The following is a 19,560-nucleotide window of genomic DNA, read 5'->3' on the forward strand; positions in this document are numbered from 1 at the left end:
TCTCATCACTGCTGTGCAGCCGGTAAATCTGCACCAACTGTGTTTTAATTCCTGTTTAATTCCAAAGAAAAGTTAATTCTGCTTTAAACGGATAAAAAAACCACCATGTAAACACTTAATTCCTCATGCAAATTTCTATTCGGAATTAAACTTAATTCTGATGTAAGCAGCTGGTTTATTTGCATTTTAATTCCATTCTATTTAATTCCTCTGTCATGTAAACCTTTATTCCGCTCTAAGTTATTTCCGGTTGTACTGAGCATGCTCGTTACCTTGTCCTGTCCCGATGACGCGTGTTGTTTTGCCTCCCGTGTGCAGTGGTCTATCTTTCTTCTCCTTCTCAGTTGCTGCAAAAAGTGAACTAGTATGCTGGTGTTGAGCTGCTACTTTACATTTATAATAAAAAATAGCAGCGAAACTGGTACTTATTATGTAGTTTTTACAAGTTATGACTGAAAAGACGAGAAGCAGGGAGCCGACTTTGTTTATTTCTGGTAAACGTCATACGTCACGTGTTCCCTCTGTCCAATCAGAACCCTTCCCAACCCGCCGCTCTGAAGAGGAATTAAGAGAACGTGTTTAATGTAAACCTTCATTCTGAATTATTATTTTCATGTAAACTCGAAGGAGAATATGTTAAGTCTGAATCATTCAATTCTGAATTATTTATACCGAATTTTAAAAAAAAACATCTTGTAACCTTCCCCAATATGGAGCAAAATCTCTGAAGAACATTTCCAACACTGTGTTTGACACTAAGAATTAAGGCAGTTCTGAAGGCAAACCCGATCCAGCGCGTTTCATTTAAGCTGATAAGATGCAAATAAACGTTATAATAAACGTTCTAACATCACATGCTAGCTATTCACAAAGTGTTTGAGCTTTGATCACACTCTTGTTTATCACATTATGACCTTTCATTTTGTAATAACCCCACCCACACCTTGCTTCAAGGGGAAATGCCTGCAGCATTGTGTGGAAACTCAGACAGAACCCAGAGAGGAGAGGTTTACACAAAAACAAGCCTCAGGTAAATTCAGTCTCCTGCTTGCTCTGTCTGGCTCCTGGTTCTCTCAACATGGCTGGGTTGTGAGGGCCGGGGCCATTAGGGAATTAATCGTATTGATTACAAGGCGAGCCATTTTTGAAGAATGTTTTCTAATGAGAACAAGTAAATGGGCATTGTTTAAGTGCTCGTCTGGGGAGTGAGGAGGAGAAGAATAGCAGTTCACCCACTTAAAGGTTCACAAACAATGGCTCACAGCCAAATTACACTGCACAGGTACAGCAACATGAATGGATGTTCTACAGTACATTGTGTGTCTTTGTATTGTTTTCCTACTTTAAAAGGTTTAAGAAATGATGATACAAAACACAGTTATAGGAACATATCAGGATTATTTTCTTTTAAGTGAGGTTGGATGTAGTTCTACGTAGTCTTATCTGCTGGAGACAGAAGTCAGAAAGCGCTCAGTTGGGAGAATCGGCTTTCCTGGCACACAGGCTACAGAGAGGAAAGAACATGAAAAATCACAGCGGTTTTGAGTGAGAGTGGATATTTACAGAGTTACTTCAGCAACAGTCGATTGTTTGCACTTTCTCAGCTGCTGAAAGTTTTGTAGCAACACCGTCTGTGGCTTTCTGAAAGATGGTGTGGTTTGTCGTGCAGACTCAATCCGTGCAACTTTCTGTAACTATCACATGTTTTATTTTCAAAGTATTTTATTTCACCCACAGTATTTCCAAAGATTCTTATGGTTTATAAAAGTGATATTTTTCTTTTTCATTATCTGAGCCACCTTTGGGGCAGTATTGCACCAGTTTTATGCCAGTTGTTCACACTGAATGATGCAAGAATGTGGCTTTTATCCTGCAGTTTCTGTGCATGTAGTTCATTTTATTTCTACATACATGGCAGTCTGAACATGTGACAGATATGGGCGGCTGTAGCTCAGGGGTATGAATGTGAAGGGATAAGAGGACGCACTTAGTTACAGAGGAGACTTATGAGTGTGTGTATGAATGGGTGAATGTGGCACGCAGTGTGAAAGTGCTGTGGGATCAACATGTGACTAGAAAATTGCGATATAAGGGCTGGTCATGTACTGGATAGGTGAAAGTAATAGAAATCATACCTTAAACTGTCAAGTTGTGTCTCAGAAAGTATATTTTTTCCAACATTTCTGTGGATTTTAGCTTCCAGATAAGCAGTCAAACTAGAAGTCGGTTTCCTTGGAGGCTTATCTTTCACCCGACGTGTCTGCTTGTCATTTCATCTTAAAGCTGTCCCGGTTTCATGTCTCCTAGTCCTCCTAGGGACATGGGCTATTTAGTTATTTGGTGCGGTGGCAATTTTTCCATCTCTTTTGTTGCATTGTTCAGCCCGATCTCTGAGTAAACACTAATTATTCATTTAAAGCTTCACTTTGTCCCTCTTCTCTCTAATTAGATGGTTGGTCGCCATCCCAAAGCCCTGCACTGGAGCATTGATCTCTGTCTTGTTGTAACACAGCCCCCACCCCACGCAAACACAGATATGTTTGAATAGCAAAGAAAATGAGAACATATACTTCAGATGGGGTAAACATGTGCAATATACTGTGTTGGCTCATGTGCATCAGCCTTTTGCATTGTAATCCCTCTCTCCCAGCGTCCAATCAATCCTTTTAATGTCAAACTGCAAACTTTTCTCATTTACAGGCTGGAGAATTTATGGTCTACTTGGAAAAACAATGCAGCAACAACACAAAACAGAAACTCCCACCTCTATACAAACAATACAGAGTTTCCAGAAAGTCCATGGGGAGTTTGTGGCATATTTCTCCATTTCTCTTGTTGTCTTGATGTTCTCGTGGGCTGTGGTGTAGTTGACAAGACTAATCACTGGCTTGACGAAATGCAACAGCTTTATTTGTTTATGTATTGAGTATACTGTACAACAGAGAGGGTAATAAATGGGGTTGAGGAGGGTTGAGAGGGAGACAAAGCGAGGAATAAAAGCAGAGAACCAGAAGCGGAAAAATCACATAAACACCAACGGATGAGTGTCGTTTCCTTGGTTTTTTTGTGCTTCATTTTTCTTTAGTTTTGTTTGTTTTGTTTATGTCATGCTTTGAATAGTTAACCTGCTGGTGGTGGGTTAATGGGCTAGTTGGAAAGTTCCCAAAATGTCAACATACCTGTGTTTCAAATTATTTCCATTGAACCTTTTTGGCACTTAAGGAATGTGCTTAAATCCTTTAAGCTTGAACTCCTTTAACCCCTCTCCTGTAACGAACCCTTTGCTAATAAGGAGAAACGAATGACTTTTAGGTTTCTGGTTGTATTCTGATTGGTTGTTAACGAAGCAGCGAAGCGTTTTTTCAGCTTGATTTTTCTTTCTTTTTCCACTATTTTCTCCATCATTATATTCCACAGTAATTATATATTTACCTTTACTGGTTCGTTTCACTTCTTTCACTCTGAGGTGAAATTAGAAACTTTGCGTCTTAGATTTAAAAAATTAATGTGCATAAATAACCTCAAAGAAATTAGTGTCAATAAAAGAGTTTAAAAGGTAATAACTATGAAAGAAAAACAATTAAAAGTGTGTACTTTCACAAAGCTGTCAGAATGCAAAGCATGTGAACCATCAGAGCAGAGGAAGAGAAAAGTACTGGGCCGGTTTGCTGCTTTGCCTCATCATGCCTGTATTTATTTTTACTGGAAGTCATATCTGTGGCAGAACGTCCCACCTAATGCAAATATCTCCAGGTGCTGCACCGAACATCATGTTGCGCCTCATATTTCATGCAATATAATTCAAATAGCTAAAAAGGAACGCCAACTTATGATGTGAGGTTTGTAGAAAGGAGGATATATGGCAACACATTCCCAGCTTTCCAATATGTCAGTCATCCTCCTCACAATTTATTTTGAACTTGAGTAAAATTTGCATCATAATGCTGTGAAGTCTAAACATTTAAGCTGCATGTCAGCAGTTTGCTTTCTGTTGTAAGGCGGCTTTTTCCTTCCTTGCCTTTCTGTCCACCCGACACTCTGGTGTCTCTCATGTCTGAATGAAGTTACTGAAGCTGATGATTAGTTCAGTAAACGGAGAAAAGGGGTCAACAAACTGAGGTTTGGATGTGTTTTTAATATGTAACTCATTAATTCAGTGAAAAATTATGTGATATTACTCTAATTTACCTCTAAATTCTGCATCTTGAGTTGTGTAGCTCATAATTCTACACATTTACAGACGTGGGGATGAGAGACCGAGTTGGTTTGTGTTTACAGGAAGTAACAGAAAATTGCAGACATTTAAACCTGGGCGAGGTGATGAAATAGGCACATATATTGTTGATAAGTAGAAGAGATAATTAAATGTCATTTGATGATAAAGCACATATACTGTAAGCAAAAACCCCTCAGACTCCAGGCCCTGGTTGTAAAATACCAGCTGTCCACTGGCTCATATGATGGAAATCCAGACATGAATGTGTGTTCATCCTGTCCAACCCACTACTTTTCTCTTCCTTTAATCTTAAATTTTTAGCTTTTTTAAAATTCAGGCACTGTTTTGTTCGGTTCAGGAAATTTAGGATTACTAAACAGTTATGATTTCGCATAAAGTAGATCCTCTTGCAGATTCTACTGCAGACTAGAAATCTAATTTTTTAAGGTGTGATGAGTCCTGCCGAATGTGCAGCAAACACAAACATGCACTGTAAAAAGTAATAATAATGTTACAGTGTTTTTTTCTGTTATCAAACACAAGGAAACCCCAATAAGAATAGGAAGAATACCTGCAAACCTTGTTATGGAAAATAACATAAAAAAAAAATCTGTTTCTGTGAAAATAAATATTCATTTTGACAAAATAAAAATATCGTTTAATTTCACATAAAGACTGTCACAATTCATTTTCAAGTAAATAATTCACATTTATTACTGTTAATACTGTTGAGTATAGTCATTGTTAACAGGATTATAATCTTGTTATCTGGAGATAAAAGTCTAAATGAGCCTGTTATCATGAGAAAACAGGAATTGCTTTCTTGTTAAAAAGGCAAAGAATTTGGCTGAATTATCTAGATTCAAGTTCCTTCACCAGCAAAAAATCAAGTTAGAACTACAGTGCGGAAGAACAGCTTCCTTAATTAACAATAAAAACTGAAATAAAACAAAAACATCACATAAAAATGAAGGTTCATTTTCATTATGAATTTTTTTTAACTCGTATTTTTCTGGCGCCCTAGTTCACAGAATTTTACCTAATTTATTATTATTTATATTACATTTTTGCTGGGTTTTTTTTTTTACAGTGTGATGAAGGTGCAGTACAAACATTTGACTCAAACAATTTGAACCATTTGTTACAAAAAGTTGCAGTTGCACAACCTTAAGTCTAAAACAACAATGTCTTTCAGTCCAGTCATAGCTGGAAGTAACATTTACTATGGTTAATCATGCATTTTCTCATCTCTCACATCAAATGAGTGCTGGCAGAAAGGAGCACATGTTTGCAGAAATGTGCACGCATTTCACCACATCTGTAATTACTCTTCATGCAGACTCCATGCTGTCACCCACACACAAGCCCCAGGGAGATTTCAGTTATGATCTGAGTGGGTGCTGTCAGTCAGGCCCTTCTAGACTGACCTTTCATATTCCCACGCCCAGAATGCTTGAGCACTAAGTCACAGACCATGCAGTGTTTTCCCACTGAAACAACAAAAAAGAAACTGAATAAAACAAAAAGCACCTGACAAGAATTGTTTAGAAGTCTGTAAAGACGGTGTGTTGTTTTCACTTTGCAATGGACTGACTTATACAAGGTGCTATATGATACAAAAAGCCACATTTTTAAGAAAATAAAAAACTTAAAGTTCTTAACAGTCCAAAAAAAAGTTGCATAATGACTTTATTTTCAGTATTTCTCTTGCAGATTATAGAGGTGCATGAGTCAGACTGTGATGACAGTTCTTAAGTTGAAACCCTGAAGCATTTCAGTGACTTAATGTTTGACCTCTTGTTCTCTGTCTTGCCTCATCTGGAGCTGTGTTGGGTGGATGCAAAGCAAACAAAGTCAAAAGTTTTCACCATTTTTCAGTTTATCAGTTTAATTCCTCTTCTCTTTCCCATACCAACATGGTTAGCTTCATAGAATAAATGCTAACTTCATATTTTGGCTGAATTGTTAATATTTGGCTAACTGTATTTTCCTAATATTGCTGATTGACTTTGCAACAAATCCAATTATTCTATGAGACAAACATTAGTGCAGAAGCTCAGCAGTCTGCTTGCATGCATTTGTTGCTGGTTGCTCTTTGGCGTTCATGTTCGGCGTTTTTTCTTTCATCCCTCTGTGTTGTTTTAATCTCAGCTCTCCGATTTGCTTTCGGTCGGCGCTGTTATTACGTCTGCAAGGTAAAAAGAGGCGTCTCTTCTTGCCTGCCAGACAGACACCAGCGAGCTGCTGTCTGTGCCGCTGCCTCCTCCTGTCTGTGTACTGCTGCACTGCATTGTGGGAAGGCAAACTAAAGGCTAATATCTGAGCTGAAGCAGTCGGCTGCCAGCCTGCGATGACTGAGGGGTTCAGTCTAAGCTTGTATTTTCGCTTTGTGGGAGTCCTCCCCACCCCTGCTGTGATCTCCGAAGGCTTTGCAGAAGTGTGGTGTCTGGAGCGTTTATGCACCTTGTGTCCTGTACACCCCCCCCCCCCCCCCCCCCCCCCCTCTCTCAACCCCACCCCACCCCCCCTCCCCCATTTTCTCCCCTCTGGCTCGTTACAGTCTAAATTCCAGCAACAGCTTTGAAGTGTGTTTGTGTTGTTTTTTTTTTCTTTTATTGTACACAGAGGTATTTGCACTTGTTGTGCCTGCAACACAGATGTTTAAAAGAGACTTTGCATTGCTCAATATGATTTATTTTCAAGAGGGTGGGGGTTGACTGCAGAGCCCCCGTCTCTGTCCTCAGTTTTCTGGAAACCTCCAACGCTGCTCCGTAGCGATATGATCCCACCTGCTGCTCCTCACCCGTTGCTTCGCAGCCCCTGAGAAGAGGACAAAGAATGATAAATTGAGCGCAGTCTGCAATCTTCTTGTCAAAGCAAAGTGAAAAAGGAGCATTGCTGTCTTTAATCTGGCTGCTGAGCCCTGCAGTAGCATTCTTTCCTTTGCTTTTCTAAAAGCTCCATTGAAGTGGTACCTGCCTGCCTTGCTCAGAGGGAGGTTGCTGGTTTCCAACCAGGTGTTTATCTCTGCTCTCTTCTGCGCTCCTTTGCTGCTCACACTTCACAGGGGTTAATCCAGGGCATACTTGAGTGACAGATAATAAAGAAATTGCTTTCACAAAACCCTCTCTACCAAAATGTGTGAAATCTCAAAGAATCTTATTACCGTCGTGTTTGCTTTTAACCTGTCAAATAATCCAGTTCTCAACCCTGCGAACGTGTGCTGTGGAGTCTCGGCTAATGATTCAGCCATCAGGCAAACATCTTCATCCGCATGTAAAGCTGAGGCATGGTGGGGGCTGAAAAAGTAATATTGCTTGTGATTTATTGCTGGTCTGGGAGTCAGAGGACTTTTGTCTTGGAGTGTTGAGTCATCTGTCAAACACAGCTCAGCTTGACTCGAAGCAGGACCGCAGCCAAAAGCCGGCCGGTCACTTCGCGGTCAGCAAACGTGAATGTTTCTGTTTCACATGATTTCTCCTTTTTGCCCTCCAGTCTGTGGTGGACGATGATTTTCATGGAATCTAAAATATTTCACTCCATCCTCCCCCAAAAAGCCGCTGTGACTCATTCTTTTCAGAAAAACAAAGAATCTGCAGAATCTGCAGAATCTGCGGTGCCCACCGACTTTCGTGCCGGCCGAAAAGTTAACATCGGCATCAACAAGCGGCAGTCCGAGACATGGGCCGTGTGTGGTCTGTGTCAGAATCACTGAGGTCAAGTGTTGCGTGCATATTCCATGTGCTATCTATGTTCTTTTGTTTATAGATTACAGAAACTGATGTATGGATGCCAGTTTTTTGTTGATGGAAACTGTTGTCATCAGAGGAGAACTGCCCATCAGTCTGATGACAAGCGAAGCACCAGAGAGCTTGATTTCCAGGCCGGTGCTGGTGTGCAGTACCAGGAGGCAAACAGCCTCCCAGTCTCTGGACATGCTGTCAGAATTTGATTCATCCTTAAACCAAGACATTGTCGTACTGAAAAACCTCAAGTGTAATATCTAACTTCTGATCAGATGTACATCTTGTTTTCTGTGATCAGAAGTTGAGAACTTTCACTTTTGTGGTCTCTGCAATATTGTTTTCAGAAAAGTTGCGAAGTTTAACATCAGCTTCCTCTAAAGGAAACTTTTTTTTTTTTTTTTTTTTACAACACTTGGGAAATGAGAGGAATTCTTTCCGAATGTAAGAGTTAAACAGACTAAAATAGTCAGTTGTTGCTGTTGTCTGAGTTTCCTGTTCATCATGTCGTACAGATCTGTAATAGAAGACAGATCTGGTCCGTAAAACACACAGACACACACTGTGTTTTTGAAGCCATACTCTCATAAGTCATGCAGAACAAGGTCTAGTATTGTCCTTAGCGCTGTGACAATCTGCTTTTGTCCCGATTTGATTTGATTCCGATATTTTTTTTGGGCGGGTGCCGATTTGATTTAAATTGCGATTCTAATGATTTCCTGATATTGCTGATTTTTGTAGACTAAAATCAAATAAAAATGTACAAACATTTTTTTGCTCGTCATTTTTCTTGATTTCAATTAAGAAAAAAACATCACAGTAGCCAGACCATCATTCTGCTGCCATAATGCCCAAGAAGACAAGTAAAAAGTTTAATAAAAACAATAAAAAATTACCAAAACTTTATATTGGATTATTTTTATTTATTTGAAAAAAACAGTTTTTTTAACAAAAAAAAACAAACAAACAAACAAAAAAACAGTAAATAATTAAATAACAAAAAACAAAAAGCAAAAAAAAAAAGAAAAAATCCCGATTTTTGGATTTGATTTTTCCACCCCTTATTGTCCTGGTCATATTACTGTGGACACCTGGAAGGGGATGTTGTCTATATAGTAGCTTTTGTTTCTACAAAATTCCTGTGCATCAACAACATCTTTAGAAAAGCCTTTCATGCCTCAGACTCTGTTTCTTTCTGTTGTCATAGATACTGACTTTTGCACCTCTTTCTTCATAGTATCTTATAACCAAAACCACCTGGATGATCTTTCTCCTCTGAGTCACATGGGACCGTTTTTCCCCACAAACTGCTAAAAGCGTGGGCTCACCTGGACACATGACGACTTCATTGCGACTCATTTGAGATTAGCTGGTGTTGCGAGAGCTCAGCAGGGTTTTTGTGCAGAGCAGATCTATGGCTTCCTCCATGTGGAATACAGTTTTAGGTTTCATTTCTTCATGCAGCAGACCGTATTAGTGATGATGGGTTTTTAGGCATTCCCAAGTCCGCATGGTTCCATTAATCATGGTGGTGTGACAATTTTGAATGCAGTGCTGCCTTTGGGCTTGAAGGTCATGTGCATCCAACAGTTGCTTCCTTCCTTGGCCTTAAGATGCTGAGACCTTCTCCGACTCTTTTACAATATCACGCTCTGTAGATTTTTCTCCTTCTTGCTTTGACATCTTGTTGATTATTCTCTGATTTGAACTCAGCAAACAGGGATGAACCATGACCTTGCATGGAAGGACCTTACCTTTGGTAGATGCACATTTTATGGCACACCTGCCACCAGTTAACTTGCTGGTTGTAAAATATGCCAGAACCACGTCTCTCTCTCCCTCTTTCTCAGCTACTTGTGTGCTGCTGGCTTTTGATTTTCCATCCAAAAGTTATTTAAAAAAATCATTAAAAACTGTGTTTTGGTTTATAAGTAATTGTCTACAAATATACCTCTTAGAGTGCATGATTTATATCTTGTTGTGGCTCCACATACATGGCAGCACCCATATTTGTGCCACCATTTGTTCCAGCAGTGTATCTGAATGTCTGTGAATGCTGCTGTTTCAGCTTTGTTTGAAAAGTGTCTTGGAAAAAATGTCTTTACCCCTTAAAATCTTGGAATTTTTGCCTAAAACAGCATTTTATGGATGAAAGACAGCGAACGTCCATACTTAACTTTTTTATGTAAATTCTTAGACACTGTAAGTGTTCAAAGAAAATAACAGTTTATGGATTTAAAGCAACACTGCATAAGTTTCCAGCTTAAAACTCTTTGCTTCTGACTCAGTTTGATGTGCACTGACATTCATTATGCACATTCCTGGAACCGTTGATGCCCTGCAGCTTCCCAAGGCTGAGAAACTGCATCACAATTTTTTTTTTTCCCAACTTGAACCATTGCGTGACAGACACACTTTCCTTTGCAGCACCATTTCACACTTCAGCATCTGGATATCAACATACTGGCCACTTTTAACACGCAACATGGCTGACTTAGCAAACTAAAGAAAGAGAATATTACTGGAAGAAATAAGGAAAGAGAAAAGGTGACAAAGCAAGAGATGAGACAGATTGGATTGACTTTTACTGGCTGGAGAACACTCAGAGAAGAGGGAGGATGTACAACAGATGTTTGGGGGCACCAAGTTGTAAAAATCTGCTAAAGTTCAAAAGTGCAACTTTGTATTTCATCTTATAATGTTTCCAAAGTTACTTCCAAACTGTTTCTCCGTGCAAATTAAAAATATAATCCATTTTTCTGCCAGAAATCCATTTTAAAACAGAAAGCATTAGTCACAAATTAGATTTTTCTCCATTAAAAAGGCCTTGCTGCTTGATATGGAAGTTCTATAATGTCACATGCTTTTGATTCCTCCACCTCCATATCCCAAAGCATCATTGACATCTGTTTGGAACAGACTTTTGCTTGTCTTTTCCTAATGAGCTCTGCTTTACCCTGCAGCGGGATGACACCAGTGAAAACTGCTCTCCGTTTGTGCATTCACTTCTGTTTGTCAAATATTCATTTCACCTCAGAACGCTCAAATGAAACACGAGTAAGCCCATTTGAGAATGAAAACAAATCACAAATGGGATGTAGACTGCTAGAGGCTTTATTGGCACTTCCCAAGCTATTACATTCAGTTCAAATGGCTTTGGAGTGTTTTAATCACTGTGGTAGATTCTGTGAGATTACATTGTATTTGATGAATACACAGAGGATTACTGGAGGCAGGTTGATTCATCTGCTCAAATGTGATCTGGAAAGGTGTCAGCATCCATCTTCCATCTATCTGTCTGGTCAGGAATCCAGCGAGAATTGTTGATCTGTTTGGATCACATGTTGCAAGAACTGGCCTACAAACAAACACTTCAGTCTTTAAACAATAGGCTGCAGCATCCATTAAAAGAAAGAAGCTATAAAAAGGTAAAAAAAAAAAAATGTAATGACAGTTTTATGAACGTGTGACCAATGAGCATCTTTGATAGCAGCCTGACAACAAAAGGCAGTAACACAATCGTTTTGGAATAAAAAGTTTGGTTAGCTCTCGCATCTGAAAGCTTACATTTTCCAGATTCCATTTCTCTGCAGCAATGACTCAAACATCGCGTCTCTCTTTTCCTTTAGGAACCAAATAGTTGGCTTGCTTCTTGGCAATTCACAGCAACATTTTCAAACAAAAGCCGGGATACTTTTTGAGTGTGTCATGATAGATCGTCCTCTTGGGTGTATATCCGAGGCAGAGTTTCAATTCCAAACATGATTATGAAGCTTGAACAACCTCAACAAAACCATGAGTAAAAAGAGCTCTTGTCTTCTGGTTAAGACATATGTTTAAAGAGAAACATAAGCGTCACTACAGCTCTGGACTGACTGACCCAACGTTTGCGGAGGAAATGTTAAAAAGACACATATTTAATCTCAATGATTGCATGTAACTGATGTGTTGTGTTGTGTTGTGTTTTGTTGTGTTTTCACAGTGCCAGGAACCCTGGGCTGCTTCAGAGACAGCGGTGACCCCCCAACCCTTTCTGGCCCCAGCGAGACCTCCAACAAGCTCACAATTCAGAACTGTATCAGCTTCTGTAGGAGGCAGAGATACAAGGTGAGATACAAAAACCAGAAAGCGATATTTCACATCGGATATGAACCGTCTCTTGTCTTGGAACTCAAGACGTGTCCACTTATTGGATGAAAAAGCAAAACAGGAAATAGTTACCTCATTTAGAGCCAAGTCTCTTTCAAGCTTTTTTATGTAAATCATCTGCAATTATGTGTAATTTCATGACAGCCATCGTTGTGAATGACTGCCCGCTTCATTCAGTCTTCAAACTTCCTGTTTGAAAGCAACCAGCGGATGACAGATCATTGCAGTAATGAAGGCTGACAGCTGGAAATGAATGTTTATTAGGCCACTGGGCACCTCCTCTGCAACTCATTTTTTGTCATCTCTGCCATCATCGCAGCCACAAACAGTGGCAGGTGTTACGTTTCTGCCTCAGCCGATCCGGTTCAGCCCTGCCTCCGTTGGCACATGCTGACAAATCCTTCGCCTTTCTTAACTGTGCAGATGTTGCAGGAAACGGAGACACACTTGCATCATTTGCTTGCCCTTGGAAAGTGTGTGGAAGCTTGGATTCACTAAAAGGGCATGCCAGATTAATGAGAAAGGCTCATTTGCTTTGCTGAAAGTGCTTACGATGACTTTACTTTACTAGCTGACAGTAAAGCAACATATTTGTGCGCAATGTGATGCAAGCAGAAGCTGCATGAATTCCTTGTTTTGTGACAAAAGACGCAGAGTGGGAAATAATCCACTACCTTCAGTTCCCCGAATTCATCCAGGGCATGAAATCGAAACAATGGCGTCCCTTTGAGCGGAGGACAATGACTCTTTTCAGGACAACTAGAAAGATGGTGGCGGGGTCAAGATGCATGGAGGTTTTTGCTCTTCCACTTCCTTGTTTCAACACTTTTTGTTACCATCAGCTTTTATTTGAGAGATAGAAGGTTTTAGTTTTGTAGGATTTAATCGCTGCACCTTGAGGGAAGCTGTTTGTATGAGAGGTCTAAGTTTGCAGTCACCGTCGAGGGGGGATAGTTTGGGCTGCTGAAAGTTTTGTTTTTTTTCCCCAGTTTTTAATAGTTTTACAAAATTGTTAAAGCTAACAATGTGGATTGTATTTCCAAATCTATTTAAGAACAGCATCCTTTTGTGCTTTGTCCTCCGGGTGTGCGCTCTCTCAGTCAGCAGAGTGACTCCCTGAAGGTTTCCCTCAGCGACTCCCGTGTCAAATGGATTTATAATGAACAGCACAGCTCAAGTTTGTTTTGAATTGCAAATGCAATGACTTGTGCGTTCCCCTTTTTGTGCTCTCCAGCTCGCCGGTATGGAGTCAGGATATGCCTGTTTCTGTGGCAACGAAGCGGACCTGCAAGACCGCGAGGCATCACCTAGCATGGAGTGTAACCACGCTTGCTTCGGAGACCAGAAGCAGCCCTGTGGGGGAGACGGCTGGGTCATCGTGTTTGACAGTGAGCATTGACTGTTGACCCTTCTGTTTTAGTGCTTTATGTGTTTAAGATGAGATGACAGTCATGACGATTAGCTGTCATATGTAAAAAGTCAACTATAATTTGGATGTTTTTTTGTCTTTTGTTAATAGTTTACCAATATTTTAATTAAAGCTGTGCTCTCACTGGCCATTTCTATAGGTGCATTGCTTGTTATTGACTAGCTAATCATGTAGGCGTGCTCACGACTGGTCAAACTGAGCATCAAAATGAGGAAAAATGAGAATCTAAGCAGGGATGCACCGATACCAATACCAGTATCAGTCTGAAAATGAGAAAATATCCAGTGATCAGTAGTTGTCTGGATGAAGAAACCTGTCAGAAGTCAGAGGAGAATGGCCAGACTGCTTTCAAACAAGATATGGAGAATGGCATATCACAACACAGTTTGTTAGCTCCTGCCTGCTAAGAACAAGCTAACCATGAAGCTGATGGTCTATACCATTAGATGCTGCTCTTGTCAGCTAAGAACAGAAAGTTGAGGCTACAATTCACTCAGACTCACCAAAACTGGACAATATAAGATGGAGAAACCTTGCCTGGATTGATAAGTCTCCATCTCTGCTCCACATTCAGATTGTAGGATCAGAATTTGGTGGAAACAATGTGAAAGGATGGATCCATCCCGCCTTGTAACAAGACTTCATTCTGTTGGTTGTATAATGGTGTAGGGGACCATTTTTTGGCACACTTTTAGCCCCTTAGTACCAACATGGCATAGCACAAAGATCCAATAATCTCCAAGTGGTTTCTTCAACACGATGAGGAGTTCATCATGTCCATGTAGCCGACTGCACAAACTATGTGATGCTAACATGTCAGTATGGACCAAAATCTCTGAAGAATGTTTCCAAAAGCTTGTTTATATGGAATTGAGGTGGTTGTGAAGGCATAAAGAGGTAAAAATGATACTTCCAAGGTATATTTGACAAAGATTTGACAGAAGTAAAAACATGAGGCTGCATGAAGGTCTAAGCTGTGAGTGCCTGACTTAAACATTTCTGACCATATTTTGTGCCCTGAATTTCAGCCCGAGTGGGAGCTTGTGGAGGAAACTACAGCTCTCCATCCGGAGTCGTCTACTCCCCCGACTTCCCCGACAAATACGGGGCCAGCCGTGTCTGCTACTGGACCATCCAGGTTCCTGGATCCTCAGCAATCCTCTTCAACTTCACCTTCTTTGACATCTCCGACCAGACCGACATGGTGGAGCTACTGGACGGCTACACCAACCAAGTGGTGGTTCGCTTCGACTGGCGCAGCCCCCCACGGGAGCTGGTGAACATCACAGGAGACTTTGTCATACTGTACTTCTACTCCGACCGCACAAACCAGGCCCAGGGCTTCGCTCTTCTCTACCAAGGTAATTCTCAGGCCTGTCAACCTGCCTTCAGCCTCACCCTCCAAACCCACTAAGAATTACATTTGCATGATCAGGCGTGTGTCAGCTTGACAGCATTTTGCATCAGTAGCCCAGTGCTTGCTAGCTGTGGTGAGCTGGATGTCATGCCATTGGCAGGTCAACGTCTCACAGCCGCGGGTGATACTGCATATTTAGATAATGTGTCGTTTTTTTTGAAGAACTTGTTTTGGTATCAAGCCGCAGCAGGCTGTTTGCTTTTCCAGTGTGTTTCTTTCCCGACATGCACAGCAAATTTTTTAACCAGCTACATGAAACTCATCTTCTGAAACTTTACTTCGCCCATGTAGATGATTCACAGCGTAGAAAGGGACGACGTCGCTGCATATAATTTAATCTCACGCAAATTTGAGAAGTTGCCATTTACTTTTGCCAGATAATATTTTCCAATTAATGGTGTGAATGGACCAAAATGATTTAAAAGACTGATTTCTGGAGAGACTAGCAGACATTCAAGCTTGCATCCCGCTACAGTGAGAAGCAATCTGTTCCCAATCCTCTTGCTCCACATCCATTTGTATTCCTGTCTCCTGTTTCTGGCTCAGTGGCGTTGTGGTAAAAACACTATAGGAAGGTTAAAATCCACTGAACTCTGGAAAGGCATGAGTCTTTCTCCTAAAATCAAGGGTTGCTGTTTTGTGTCAGGCATCCTGTAGCTGAAAAAATCCAAGACAGTATAAAAGAAAAGGTCACCTCCTGAAAGAAAAAGGTTTCACACTGAAACACAGAGTAAATAAACAGTCGTCGTGATCCACTAGGTGCAGAGAATAAGAAGCAGAAAGAGATGCAGTTTGAGTGCAACCACTAAATACATCCAGTGCCACCATGCTGGTAGGTTGTGGGGGTCCAAGCTGTAGTTTCAGGGTAAATGCTCACACATGAAGATGGCAGTGCATTTCAGCTGTGATGTGTGAAGCAGGCTGTACCGGCCTTTTCCATCATAACCATAAACAGCTAGAGAGTTTATTTGCACTTCCAACTATAACAAAATAAAGGAAAGGGGACCTAAAATGCATACAAATGAAAAGTAATCAACAAGAATTAGATTCAGGTTAACAAAAGCCAATAAAAATGTCTGAAAGTGGTCCAGAAATCATAGCACTCCTTATGTCACGTCTGGCATTGTTTTCCAAACCCAAACACCTGAAGTGACATAGGTGCTTCTCCTGATCAATAAAGTGTCCAAAAAGCCACTTCCATTATAAAACATTAAATCATAAATCAGTCTGTTACTCATAATGTAGAAATAATAATTTAAAAATAATACACAGAATAAATTAAACTACATAAGAGCCAGATCTAATTATAAAAAAGAAAAAAACCAAAACATAAATGGTACAGGCTGTATTTTTCTGCATAATTCCTATGAAATCCAAAATACGGCAGGCTGCTTGAACATCCTACAACTAACTAACTAACTAACTAACTAACTAACTGGCTTGACTGAGAGGTCTTTACATGTGTATCTATCTGTTAAAGATCTTTTTGTAAAGCAAGAAGAACTCTGATACTCTGGTTCTTGACAGCTCTGCAGGTTTTACTTGTTTCCCTGCTTTGACACATAATCTGCAGAACTTCACAGCAGGTTTTTGAATCTATTTAATCTGAGTCAGGTGTGCTGGAGGATGGAGGCAGCTGAACTCTGCAGAACAGTGACCCTTATGTTTATGATTCCTGGTAAAAGGACTCCAGGTAACTTATTTTTAAGCATTGACTGATTGTGGAGCCTTGCACTAGTTCTCAGATGTTACCATCAACTAGTTGCAGCAGGACAGAATTTTTAAAATATTCATTTTAGGCAGCAATGCATTGCTAATTAAGACATACTGGCCAAGCAGTGGATATACTGGGAAACAGTCTGGCATCAAACATCAATTGATGTTAGCGGCCGATGATCATCTGGCAAATTCTCTTACGTGCTACATTGTCTTCGGGCCGCAACTGATAAGACTTGTTTACATTTAATTTTGTTGTGTGTGTGTGTGTGTGATGGAGGTGGTGGTGGGTGGGGGTTATAGTTCAGCTATTAAAACTGATTGGGACGAAAGTGGTTTGTGGAGAATTCAGATCTGTTTTTTTATTTTCACCCAAATGCAAAAAGTTATAGGTTTTTTGTTTGTTTGTTTGTTTGTTTTTATGATTTTTCTTTTTTAAAAAAAGAACTAGAATTCTTTGAAACACTTAAGTTATTTTTGCTATTCATATTTCTTCTTCTTTTTTTTTTTACTGCTTAAAAAGTAATAAATATCAAGAACAGTCACTGTTAGCTTTTGGAAGCTAATAAAGGCCCGCCGGCCCCGCTGGTTAGGGGGCCATTTCAAAGATGATGGAAAAAAACCAACCTATTAATTGCAATTAATTGCAATTCACATTAAGTTTTAACATAAAAAATAACTTTTTATACTACTTCAGACTTTCTTACTTTATTTCCTATGTTTGTTTTTTTTTTTTAATTTTACTGAATTACATCTAGAATTACATGATGTTCTTCTCTTTTCAGCCCATAGCTGGAGAGTAAATCAATGCTTTCTGAAGGCAAAGATAACAGCTTCATCTGATAGTTATTTTTTCTTCTCTCGCAATGTTTGATTTCAATAAATGTTCAGATAATCCCATATCTCAAGAAAAAAATCTAAGATAAGAAAAAGTCTAACCACTGGCGTCAGTTGTTTATGTAGCCAAAACCGTGACTTGCAGCTCCAACGTGACCCTTTTCTGATCCTATTATTTATCTAATGTGAGAGGAGCAAACCAGTTATCTGAAGACATGAACTTCATGTTTACTGATAAAGTTTCTGCAGAGGAATTTTAATAGAAATTGAGAACGTTTACTGATTGATTCTGTGTTTTGAACTGACACAGTTAAAACCAATGGGAAGTATAATATCCCAAATGAAAAATGCTGCTCCTAACTGAGGTTTATTGTTTTTATGTGAAGCCAGTTTGTATTTAAATGATCTAAACCGAGATAATAACGAATGCACACAAAGCCACAACCGTTCACACAGAAAACTGCCCCTCTGGATTTCTTTAAAGCAAACAAGCAAACATTGCACACACTTTTTGAAAGTCTGTAGGTGGAAATAAACTTTTGACTGGATATACTTTTCACTGCAGCTGTTTTAACTGTGAGATTTAGAAACTACAGTTTAAATCTGTGATAATGTACATTTTCTTTTAATCATAGAAGTGCATTTTTGCAGGAATTAACTGCTAGAGCAGTAGAAATCCGCTTGTGCTTTTGCAATGGAAGCCTGTTTTAGCAATATGGCTGATGTGATGTGTCATATTAATGAATCCTTGCTGCAACACTGCAGTGTGAAATGGTGATGTTTCACATTGTCAAATGACCAAAGTGAGTAGGTATTAATATTTTTGAGAGGACAAACACACTTATGTTGCAGAAAAAGCTGATTCATTATTTACGCATTACAAAATAGACCAAATGAATAAAAGATTATCTTAAATAATATATATGGCCTCTGGTTTGCCTCTATTAGCTCCACTTAACTATTTTTCACCGCAGTATAAAACTGACCTGTGAGGTTTGTTTATTAATATCATACAAATAAAATATATTATATATTAATCATGTTTTTTACTGGAAGGAACTGCTCAGGATGTTAAAGAGACTGATTGTTGTGTCACCTTTAAGTGCAGCATGTTACAAAATCAAAGATCAATGACAAATAAATTCATTACATAATTAAAGCTGTGTTTCTATTTGTATCTAATCACTTTAATAAAATAACCATTATGTTTTATTCCATTAATATGAGCCTGCCGTTGGTGCACGTGACAGCTGCCATTACTTTTATGGCGTGTCTAAACCAGTGTTTTTCAACCCTTTTTGAGCTAAGGCACACTTTTCTTTTTTCCACAGAAACTCACAAGGCACACCACAAACCAATTTTTTAAAAGCCTATATTATTAATATAAAGTCTATCTTGTCAAAGTGGCCTTGAATAGAAATAAGATAAACACAAGAAAAGGGAATTTTATTATCTTTCACCTGGGCCCTGGATGAACACAGAGCTGCTTTTTAGACCAATCGGGTGAAATTGGATCATTTCTCAGGGCAAACCTGATGATCTTTAACGGCACACTAGTGTGCCATGGCACAGCGGTTGAAAAACACTGGTCTAAACGGACAACCGTCTTTGTGAAATGAGAACACTGTTATAAAACTGATGTACTGTTATAAAACTGATGTACCAGCTTTGTTGGTTGCTATCGTTTAAAATGAGCGCCTTAAAATGCACATAGAAAAAAACAGTACACGTGTTTTTGAAGTAGCTACTTGTAGTTTAGTCAGTACTACACCTGAGGCTGTTGGATCCACTTGCAGATGAAAACCTGTTTATATCTGGAAGAGTTTTGGCCTCTGATGACCACCGTCCTTATACAACTGCACTTCTCCTCTTTACCACTAGATGTCAGTAATCTGACTCACTGCACCTTTAAATTTCAGCTTTGTCCAAGTAGAAACTGGACTCTCACAGCAATCACTATCATCAAAGTCTTTATACTTTATTTTTTAACAGAAAACACTCCTTTTAAAAGTTTTTTTAAATGTCTCAACATTTTATGCATTGTCATTCGATC

General features: G+C 39.5%; 1 protein-coding gene across 1 annotated transcript in view; it reads left to right on the plus strand.

Moving 5' to 3' along the window:
• The window catches only part of kremen1 (kringle containing transmembrane protein 1), a gene marked incomplete at its 5' end in the record, with an annotated part of 67,103 nt that overhangs the window by 44,374 nt on the left and 3,169 nt on the right, over positions 1-19,560 (plus strand). The window contains 3 exons of the mRNA XM_079251963.1: positions 11,942-12,066; positions 13,343-13,496; positions 14,566-14,898. Of these exons, the coding sequence (XP_079108089.1) occupies positions 11,942-12,066; positions 13,343-13,496; positions 14,566-14,898 (612 nt within the window). The remainder of the gene's footprint in view (positions 1-11,941; positions 12,067-13,342; positions 13,497-14,565; positions 14,899-19,560) is intronic.

The sequence above is a fragment of the Telmatherina bonti genome, assembly GCF_933228915.1.
Source record: "Telmatherina bonti genome assembly, chromosome: 13".
NCBI classification, from domain to species: Eukaryota; Metazoa; Chordata; class Actinopteri; order Atheriniformes; family Telmatherinidae; genus Telmatherina; species Telmatherina bonti.